The sequence below is a fragment of the Pogona vitticeps genome, chromosome 4 (genome assembly GCF_051106095.1).
Source record: "Pogona vitticeps strain Pit_001003342236 chromosome 4, PviZW2.1, whole genome shotgun sequence".
Classification (NCBI taxonomy): domain Eukaryota; kingdom Metazoa; phylum Chordata; class Lepidosauria; order Squamata; family Agamidae; genus Pogona; species Pogona vitticeps.
In genome coordinates, this window is record NC_135786.1 from 172,805,663 (window position 1) to 172,816,705 (window position 11,043).

The following is an 11,043-nucleotide window of genomic DNA, read 5'->3' on the forward strand; positions in this document are numbered from 1 at the left end:
ACTCCTAACTAACTGTCCTGTATCATCACTAACTGAAACCCCTAACTGCTGTCCAACCAAAACTCTTAACTGCTTTTAACTGTCCTCCATTCTCTTCTTATATTCCTTGGTTCCGCCCTCCTGCACAACCATTGGCTACTGAATCAGTGTTCCATTGTGATGGACAGGTGTGGTTTCTGGCCTGTCCGTCACACTTGTGAATGCTTGAAAAAGAGGATAAGGCAATGGGGAAGAAAAAATGACAGCAATGCAGCAGCAGACAAAGCAAATGGTGGCAGTTAATATGAGTGAGAAAGACACGGGGTTTCAGAATGGGGAGGCTGTATTTCTAGGAAGTGTTTCAGCTCTTTTCAAGCATGACTTCCATCCCCAAATATCATAACATGGGAACATCTAGCACTATCCCCCTAAAATGTATTATGAAGCATTCTGTCCTACTGTGGCTTTGTATTTCTGTATTATTGAGCAACACAGAAACAGAAGCTGTGCATGAACCATGTGTACAAAAAGAGAACGAGCGCATTCTGTTCATTTCATGTTTTCTTTATTGCATGATTGATACAAAATCCAGTTTCTAACAGAAAAATTCATCTTGAAATTCTAAAAAAGTGTATGTGCACGTGCACGCACACACACACACATGGATTCACCATCAAAAATATTTGATGAATTGCTGGGTCACATTGCTACCAACTTATACTACATGCATCAACACTGTTGTGTTTTCTATTAAAACCATGACTCCCTATTTCCAATATTTATCGAACAGAATTATAGCCCACATACATTAGCAACATTTTATAAGGATGCAAAGTGACCCTTCTGTGAACTCTTCCTGCATTTATTCCATTTTTGCAAACTGCAGTTCCATGAACAAGTATAATAAGGTTATTCTAATCATTTTGTTATCTATTATCTTCGATTATTATGGTTCTTCGGGGATAGACATCAATATCCACAAATATATAACGATATTCATATTTTCCACTGTCAGGGTTCTGTTTAAAAAAAGTTAGAATGGGTGAAATCAGGGTTTTTTTTGCATGCAATAATTTGAATATTAAATCTTGGATCTATGTAGATCAGGAAAGCTCTTGTACCTCTTTCACTTCTAGATGAACCGTCCCTTGTTTTCCTTTTTCTGAGCCCTCAATATAGAACTTCAGGCGCATGTATTTCAGCCCATCTTTTATGTACTCAATGTGGCTAAAGTAAAATAAAACAGGAAGAGGTTTTGAAAGCTGTGAATCTTACAAAGACAAGTACAATACTACAGTTGTGACACCCACACTTGCATGTACAATGTTCAGTGGCCATACTAGCTGAGAGATTCTAACTCTAACAAGTAACTTTTGCAAGCTCTGCTGGACAGGAAATAACTCAGATCTGTGCACACAGTGGTTTGATGAACTATATACATCTCTTAGGTTTTTACATGAACTTTACACATTTTTGCTGCGGATTGCTTGCTTACTTTATAAAGTTCCATACTCATGTTTATATCTGACCTACACCTGTCTGAAGCCTTTGGCTGACTTATCCACAAACAAATTATTAGGGTCTTTGTTGATTTACATCAGATCCTACACTAGGAGTCAATGTGCATCTCACTGAATTAATGCACCGGACACAACAGGATTGCAATCAAATGCCTCATTTTAATTCAGTATTTCTTCAAGTTTTTTTTTAGCTCTGAGCCCCTTCTAAATTCACCTGATCTTCTGAGTTCCCAGCTTGTCCATTGTTATCATACTGGCAGACGAGATGAAAAAAAATTGTGCACAGCTGTACTTGTGTTGTGTATTACGTTCTTGATTGAAATATGAATTCAGTGCCAATATCAGAACTAGAACCCAGTATTTTCAGACTCCCCCTCAAAAGACAGCAAAACTGGGACATAACTCCTGTGGTCAGATGCTCCCATGCTCTCTCCCTCTGAAGCCTTGATGGTTAGCATAGCAGAGTGGTTGGTGGCACTTTCACTGCTAGGAGAAGAGTGTCTAAAGGTAACTCTCTACCTTCAGTACAGCACCTGATTTGGAAGCATCTCGAGCCTTTTGGAGGAGGGCCAAACACTCACTATTTTAGAGTCATTATTTTAACTCCTTAAATAAACTCAGCACGTATTTTCATAAACTGTGAGGGCTGCTTCACAGTTCTGTCTTGTGGCATGTCCACTTTCTGTGTTTCAGTGATGGCAGCATTGTTTTTCAATGGACAGGACTGGCAAATGGTTCCTGCTACCATATATTTAAACAATGAAAATGCCACTAGTTTCTTGGCAAGTGCACTTGCAAAGGATAATGTTGGGTTATGATCTCAGATTCTGGCCATTTACCTAGGCCTCAAGCTATTTTCTCTACTACCATCTTCTGCTTGAAGAGATGGTAAGACAAGTGAATTCAACAAATGTCAAGGAATATAAATAACTTAATCAGCAAATTCATAAGTAGTGTTCAGGGGGGGAAAAACTGGGACCTCTGGAAGAAATTCATCAATAGGTACCTGACCAGTTGTCTTCTCCCACGACGAGTTGCTTCACCATAACCTTTGATGGGTTCTCCAAAAAACCCTATTACCTAATTAGTAAAGACAAGAGTTAATGTTTACTGGCCCATCTTCTACTGAGCTCCAGGTGAGCTGTTTTCTTGATACCGTGAATAATGCTTCCTCGACAGCATGCCTACAATTATTTCCTTTGAAATAAGCTGCAGCAGAGAATGCTGGACACAATCTACAGTGCTCTGTCATTTTACCAAGAGCAACAGTGAGGTCCATCTGGGGTAACTAGTACCCCACCATGTGGACACCCACTCTCACATCACACATACCAGAATCCTCTGAAAAATGCTGAGGGTCTGTGGTGGCAGATTCCTGACTGTCTAGTTGATATGGGAAGGTTTCTCCCAAATGCAAAATGTTTGAGGGAAAAAACACGGTGGTATATAATTTGGGTAATTTAGTCTTCGTAACATAGCTTTAAAAACATCTCTTGCTCCTTACCAGAGCCTACATCTAACTCTAACGCTCTCTGATAATCTATGACAACAGAAAACCAAGTTAGCCATACATACTGGCAATAAAAACTATTCCAAAATCCATATTAGTGCATTGAGTGAATCAAAAATGTGTAGACGCATTGGAGCTCCAGATTTCTAATTTCAAACATGAAGATATTAAAACCATGTTGCAAGGAGGTGAGAGTTTGGGGCTGGCTTGATAATGAAATCATTGTATCTGCATAATGTGGCTTTACACAGTGGCTGGAAGGAGTGACCCTTAAAAGATGAAACAGGAAATGAAGGGCCTACAAGTGTCCAAAAAAGCTTTAGCATACCACCAAGCAAGCTCCAAATGTCTCTGGGATTACTCTGGGTGCAAAACAGGCTTGGAAATGTGAAACGGCCTTTAAATGGTCAACCACATTCCTTGGAGACTTGTGGTGATGGTCAACTACCTCTACAGACATGATTTTTTTCAATTTGTTTTGAGGGGAAAACAACCTTTTTATTGTGTGTTGTGAAATTCCCTTCCCCCTGATGGGTTGTTGGGTGGGGCTCCAGGGGACACAAAAAACACCCAGGAGGAGGGGTACATGGCCCTGACCCATAAAGTAGCAGGTGATGTGGAAGATTTTAGTTTCACCTTTAAGGAATCCTAGGGGGATGAAATAGGAAAAGCTTGATCCATTTTTGCAAACAGAAAGGCTAGCTGCAAACTCAGAACAATCTCCATTTTACTGATCCTTTTAGAAACCAAAAGCTCTGTAGTCTCTGTCTTAACAAGACTGGATAAACTATCGATACTGAACTAGCTTTTTAAAAAGTCAGTAGAAGTCACATTGGATAGCTTTACACAGTGGCTGGAAGGAGTGACCCTTCAAAGAATGAAGTTCAGCTTCAAGTGGTACAAAAATCCTCTTTCTAACAAAATTCTTTCTCTTGGAGTTACTACTCAGTGTAGTTGCTACCCTCTCACCACCTTCCAGGAAAGATGATATTAATGCCATTTGTCATGAATAGAAGTTGACCGGCCATTTTGATTCACCAGACTTTGTTCACAGCTATGATCTTGCAGAGCACAGCTTTAGTGCTCATGATCTGACAACACACTCAGCAGAACAGTCAGTCAATTCTACAATTAAACCCATTTTCAGCTGTTCCAAATCGGTCCTCTTTTCAAGTTAAAAATGTAAGAGCCAGCAAAAAAGAAAGTTGTAGTGGTTAAGAGGAGAAACAGTAATCAAGATTTCCTTCAAAAGAACAAAAGAAGGGAAATTCTTAACAAAAACAAACCAACCTCAGGGTGAGCTCTGCATTTCTCCAAGGCATCTCCATAAATCTTACTGGGGCTGGAAGAAGAGAACAGTTCCTTGAAAATCACATAGAATAAACCACCTGAAACAGAGGAAACACCAGGTGCAAATAAACCAAGTTTGCCTGCTGGCGGGGCCAACAAATACTGTAAAGAACTTATAACTTAGGAAGGGTTTTTTGTTTGTTTCAACAACCTGTGACGCCGATCCCAACCACCACCACTATTAGGTAGGTGAAATCTCTTCCAGCTTCTTTCACTGAAACAAAACAAATCAGCAGTTATACATCATGTGACAATAAGGCCTATAATGGAGCTTCACAAACAGCCATGCTTGGGCTCCTAAAATGCTGCTTTTAAATGCATAAAAGTTAAGAACACAGTAGCATTTGCCTCAAAAATGACAGGGGAGAACATTGGGATGGTTTTGTACTAGTTCTAATATACATATTGGCAATGTTCCCGCACCAGCTGTAAATTTGACATAGGTTTTCACCAAGTCCCCAAAATCTATCTTTTAATTCCAGGTTTTAATCAGCAGTTTTCTGTGGCTCTTTAGTCTAGACCACTGGTTCTTAACCTTGGGTTACTCAGGAGTTTTGGACTGCAACTCCCAGAAGCCTTCACCACCAGCTGTCCTGACTGGGGTTTCTGGGAGTTGCAGTTCAAAAGCATCCGGGTAACAAAGGTTAAGAACCACTGGTCTAGACTGAAAGATAATACTGATGATGTTCTTATATTTTTTGTTATACTGTAAGTAATGCTATATTTTGTAAAAAAATATTTGAATAAAGCAGAAAAACATATACAGTTTATGAAAATAAATATAATTAAATCTTTCATGAGACATACTAGCAGCTCTTCCATATCTCACTAGCATGCCCCACTGCAGTTTGATAATTATAATGTACACTGTGCCTGTTACAGTTATTTTGACTTCAAACTGTGTTACCTTCCAGCTCAATGGCACTGGGTTGAGTATTTCTACTGATATTTTTTGCTACCATCCTCCTCTCTGCCTTTTACAAGAATTTACTGAAGATGATATGAAAGAGTATATTGTGTACCCAGCTTGCTTTGCTCCTTCTGTTTGATGAGTTTTTCCCCATACAAAATATTTTTTCGCCAGTAACAATAGCAGAATGAATGTGTGTATCCCAGACAATGAAAGAGCCATCATATTACCTTTGAGCCATTGAAACATTGTTGTCCGTTTGACTTAGGGCTGCCATTCTGCTCACACAGTGGCCAACCAGTTACTTATGAGAAATCCATGATCAGAGAGAGTGCAATAGAAAACTCCTGATCAAAAATCTGGCTGGCTGATTGAATATGGTCAATTTCTACCCGTTATCTAGCTCCAACTAAACTGCTCTGAGAATGCTTTTCTTCAGATGAACATAATGTATTTTAATATTTTTAATAATTGTATCTTTTACTGGGAAGAGGAGACATGAAGGCCACTTGCCACTAGCTCTGAAACAGTCAAGACCAAACCGGGCAATACTGCAAAGCTTTCCCCAATAGATACTTGTTTTAATTGTGGGCGTCTCCAAAGCAGGAACTTAAGCAGTTAGTCGTCAGTGACAAAGGTCATCAGCGCCTAGTGAGGAGACTGCCAAACTATACTAGCTACTGTAAACTAGGTTGAAGTCCTCAGTCATAATAAATGGCGTTAAAACAGTCATGTACTCTCCATTGAACCTATCTCACACAGCTGTTATGAGCTTAAAACAAGCACAAACTATATATATTGCCCTGAACTTCTGAGGTGAACAGAAGAACAAAAATGTTCAGAAAGAAGAAATAATTAAGTTTTAGAAACAGTATAAATAACCAGACTGAAAACTGGGACTAGGAAATCTGATCATCTTTGGGGTCCCCTTCTCTGTTAGTTTCCATGCTCAATTCAAATTGCTAGTTATGACTAGAAATGGGGGTATTCATATTTGTTGTTGTTTAGTCGTGTCTGAGTCTTTGTGACCCCATGGACCAGAGCACATCAGGCCCTCAAGTCTTCCACTGCCTCCCAGAGTTGGGTCAAATTCATCTTGGTAGCTTCGATGACACTGTCCATCCATCATGTCCTCTGTCATCCCCTTCTCCTCTTGCCTTCACTCTTTCCCAACATCAGGGTCTTTTCCAGGGAGTCTTCTATTCTCATAAGATGCCCAAAGTATTGAAGCATCAGTTTCAGGATCTGTCCTTCCAGTGAGCACTCAGGGTTGATTTCCTTCAGAATGGATACGTTTGATCTCCTTGCAGTCCAGGGGACTCTAAAGAGTCTCCTCCAGCACCACAATTCTTCAGCGGTTAGCCTTCTTTATGGTCCACCTCACACTTCCATATATCATTACTGGAAAAACCATAGCTTTGGCTATGCAGACCTTTGTCGGCAAGGTAATGTCTCTGCTTTTTAATATGCTGTCTAGGTTTGTCATTGCTTTCCTCCCAAGAAGCAGGCATCTTTTAATTTCGTGGCTGCTGTCACCACCTGCAGTCATCACAGAGCCCAAGAAAGTAAAATCTGTCACTGCCTCCATATCTTCCCCTTCGATTTGCCAGGAGGTGATGGGACCAGTGGCCATTATCTTAGTATTCATATACGAATATCCCCATCTCCAGCCCTTAACAGTTTAGGGCTTTGATACTTGTCCGAATGTTTGAAATCAGCTACCTGTTCTATCCACTCCTCTCAATCCATGTTGCTAAAAGTGGCCACACTGAGGGAGGCCAAAAAGACAAATACAAGGAATTGTCCCATTTTGTTTGTAGCCCCTAGTTTCTGGAACAAAATGTGAACAAAACACCTGTTTTCTCCCTCTGATAGAGGCCTTTTCTGTTTTTTAGATGCCTTTAGCTGCATGTTTGCGCCTGTGTGTTAATCAACTCTATGCTTTGTAGTTAAGCTTTTAGGGGCGTAAGAGGTATACATGGATTTTGAACTACGTGGGGCCCAATGTCCCAACCCCAGTATTATTGGAGAGAGAAGTGTATACTTAGATGACATCATTCAGACGATCAGGTATGTTCATATGGACATAGTTGAAGGACTGCACCACCACTCTTTGGGAGATAACTTTTTTTCCCAGCAAACTACAAATCCCAGGATTCCATAGGGTGAATGAAGTGGTATCATGCAGACATACTTTCTGTCTATGCCCTGAGAAGACTTTTCTTATTCTGCCATATTACTTTAAGTTTGCACTTGTTCTAACTGCTGCTGCTTTTAAATGCTAGTTTTTCCCCTGCCATTGACTAGTTCCATTTCATTTCAAGATGGTCTTGTTTTCAAATCTTTCTTTATAAAACACCCTGGGAACCAATTCAGCTGAAGGGTACTGCAGAAATGTTCCTAATGCACAAACTAGACATTCAGGGGCAGTAAACCGAAGTAACATACAAGAGCTTAACTTTTTTTTTTGCATAACTTCACCTTCAAAGATTTACTGTGGATTTACTGCAATGCATGTTCATCCAAAAGTAAGCACCACTACTGTACCTTCAAAGGGGCTTATTCCCAAGTAGAGCTGTAACAGGCTTGTAGCCTTGATTTCCTCGGTTTGGTTGGCAACCCCCTGGAATTAGTGCTCCTTACCTTTCTGAGCAGGTGACAGAGATGCCCCTCCTTTCTGGCTTCTTTGCACAGACACCTGCGCGCTGCTTTCAGGCTTCCCTGCGCTGAGAGCCCCCGTCTGGATCCAGAGGTTTCGCTTTTGTATTCGCCCACATGCTATCCCAGGGCGCAAGGCAGGGGCGCCCTCGCTGTGGATGGATCCTTTCCCGAGCCTTAGGCGCGCCCAAGTCCTTTGAAGTGCTTTCCGATGGGGTATGATCGGCCAATTCCCGGTGGATCCCAGCAGCTTGTCGCTACACTGAATTCCTCGCACGAAAGAAGAAAGCATTATGAGAAGGACCCCCCGTCTCTTACTACTGTATGTTGCTCCAAATGCACGACCTGGTAATTTACACCGAAATCTCCTGTCGTGTGCAAGGAATCAAGCTCATCCTTCCGTGGTTTAATCTCGATGCAAAAGATTCACAGCTGTAAAAAGAAAAATCATATTAAAGTCTTACCAGAATTAACACCTCCAAAAGGGACACGACCCTTTCACTAACAAATGGTTCCACTTTCCCCCGCCATTTTTTTCCCCAAACGTCTCTGGGAACTGTAGTTGTTCCCGGTTGTTCGCTGGCAATCCGACTTGCTGATAGGCGCTCAGGATAAAGGACTACAACTACCACAATGCAAAGCGTCGTATCTCGCAAAGACGCTCAGGTTACAGTGTTGGACTCTGCTTCCAATTTCATGGCTTTCAGTTTATTTGTTAAAAGCGATGAGCCTCCAAAAATAAGCGCGCACTTTGCTTAGGATGGCATTGCTCGAAATAATTAATTGTATTAAAACATGTAGGTTTTGTAAAGCTAAAAATGTCTTTTAAGTGGGCAGTTGTTATACCAAATCTCACACGGTAGGAACAAATAGTACTTAAAGATTTAGCCAGCAGTGACTGCTAAATTTATAAGCCACCCCAACTGATAAGTCACATGGAACAATAATGTCATTTTTATAGTTGGCCCAACACATTTTGCTACCTGAAGCAGAGCAGCACCTCCTATCTCAAAGTGCATAGTATTCAAGGCAACCCGGTTTATTTTGGCAGATGGGGTAGAAAATGCCTGAAGCATTTCTCCCCTAAAGACACATCCATAGCTTGGATTTTTTTTAAAAAAAAAAACATAATTACAAATATCTATGTGCTGTCCTTTTGTGACACACATAATATGCTTCTCAGTTGAAGTGGTCACCTCTCCCAGCCTAATGGTTGGGCCAGGCTTGTTTTCAACTAGTGATTACTAGAAGCCAGCACAGGTTTGCTAAGAGCAGGTCATGCCAAACAAATCTTACTGCCTTCTTTGATAAAGTGACTAAATTAGTGGACCAAGGAAACATAGTAGAGATAGTATACCTAGACTTCAGTAAGGCTTTTGATAAGATAGACCACAACCAGTTCTGCATAAGATAGAATACTGTAAAGTGGTATAGACAAGTACCAGATGGATTTGCAGCTGGCTGATCAACCACACACAATGTGTGGAAACACATCTACGTGGAGGGAAGTGTGCAGTTGGGTCCCTCAAGGTTCTGTCTTGGGCCCAGTGCTCTTCAACATCTTTATAAATGACCTGGATGAAGGGATTGAAGGTGCACTCATCAAATTTGCTGATGACGCAAAGCTGGAGAGAATTTCTAATACTTTGGAAGATCGACTCAATCAGAAGGATCTAGAGTGACCAATAAGATGCAGTTCAGTGGAGGGAAAGTAAGGTCCTGCACTCAGGCAGGAGAAACCAGATGCACAGGTATAGGATAGGTGGTACCTGGCTCGACAGGGATTTAGTTGTTCTGGTGGACCACAGCCTAAGGATGAGTCAGCAGAGTGCTGCAGCTGCCAAGAAAGTCAACACAGTCCTAGGCTGCATCAACAGGGGGATAGCATCAAGATCACGGGAAGTGATAGTACCACTCTATACCGCACTGGTGAGCACTTGGAGTGTCCAGTTCTGGTCACCACAATACAGAAAAGATCCTAAGGCCCCGGAAGGGGTGCAGAGAAGAGCAACAAAGATGATAAGGGGACTGGAGGCTAAATCCTATGAAGAACCACTAAAAGAACTAGGTATGTTTAGCTTAATGAAGAGAAGACTGAGGGGAGATATGATAGCAGTCTTCCAATATCTGAAGGGCTGCTACAAGAAAGAGGGCATCGATTTATTCTCCTTTGTGTCTAAGGGTGGGACAAGAACCAATAGGTGGAAACTCATCAGAGGAAAATCCAACCTGGAAATAAGGAGGAATTTTCTGACCCTGGGAACCATTAAACAGTGGAACACCTTGCTTCCCAATGTTGTGGGTGTCCCATCACTGGCGGTTTTAAAGAAAATATTGGACAGCCATCTTCTGGGATGGTATGAGGTTTCCTGCCTTGTCCAGGGGGTTGGACTAGAAGACCTCCAAGGTCTCTTCCAAACCTACAACGATTCAATGATTCTAGTGCAACTTATTAACATAATTCTGGAAAAGGTGGCACCTAGTTTGGGTTGCAATTTTGCTACATGGAACAAACTGCATTTCTTGAAGTGTGTAAAGGGCTTTTCTTCATATGGAAACAAACAGACCCTTTGTTCTGCTACTAAAGAGACCTCTAGGTAGTGTGGGCGGCATATAAGTTAAATAAATAAATCAATGACTGGGTCATATAGATCCACATTGCTGGGGCCGAGAGGAGTGGTGACTGAATACTTCAAAGGGCTGGCCTGAGAGATTTTGCTACCTGAGGGAGACCTTAGGAAGATTTCCTGATTCTACTTAGAGAACTCAACATTGTTGGCAGTTGCCTCTGACATGGGCACCATGGCACAGGACACTATTCTCTGCCAGAGCTGAAGGCAACAGGCTAGTTTGTGGAGCATACAGCTGCCTGCAGCAAAACCTGTCTGAACCCCTGCTGATTAGTACAGTAGAAGGTAGAATGATAGTGGACTCAGGAGACCGGGGTTCAAATCCCTGGATACTCAGGGAGGATGCCAGGTGGGACTGTTACAACCACTTTTTAATAAATATCACACTTACTGTGACATTCCTTTTAAGGTCACAATAAATCAGTTCCAACTTGACAGCTTATACCACACCAAGACGTAAGTAAATGCCATAGAATCAAGGGGGTC

General features: G+C 41.5%; 1 protein-coding gene across 1 annotated transcript; it reads right to left on the reverse strand.

Moving 5' to 3' along the window:
* Positions 1-522: 522 nt before the first annotated feature.
* Positions 523-10,138, reverse strand: TIMM21 (translocase of inner mitochondrial membrane 21). Its single transcript, XM_020801817.3, has 6 exons — positions 7,913-10,138; positions 4,511-4,573; positions 4,300-4,397; positions 2,506-2,579; positions 1,101-1,206; positions 523-998 (listed from the first exon to the last, which is right to left on the reverse strand). Exons 1-6 carry the CDS (start codon positions 8,217-8,219, stop codon positions 906-908), a joined length of 741 nt encoding a protein of 246 aa, XP_020657476.2. The 5' UTR covers positions 8,220-10,138; the 3' UTR covers positions 523-905.
* Positions 10,139-11,043: the final 905 nt, after the last annotated feature.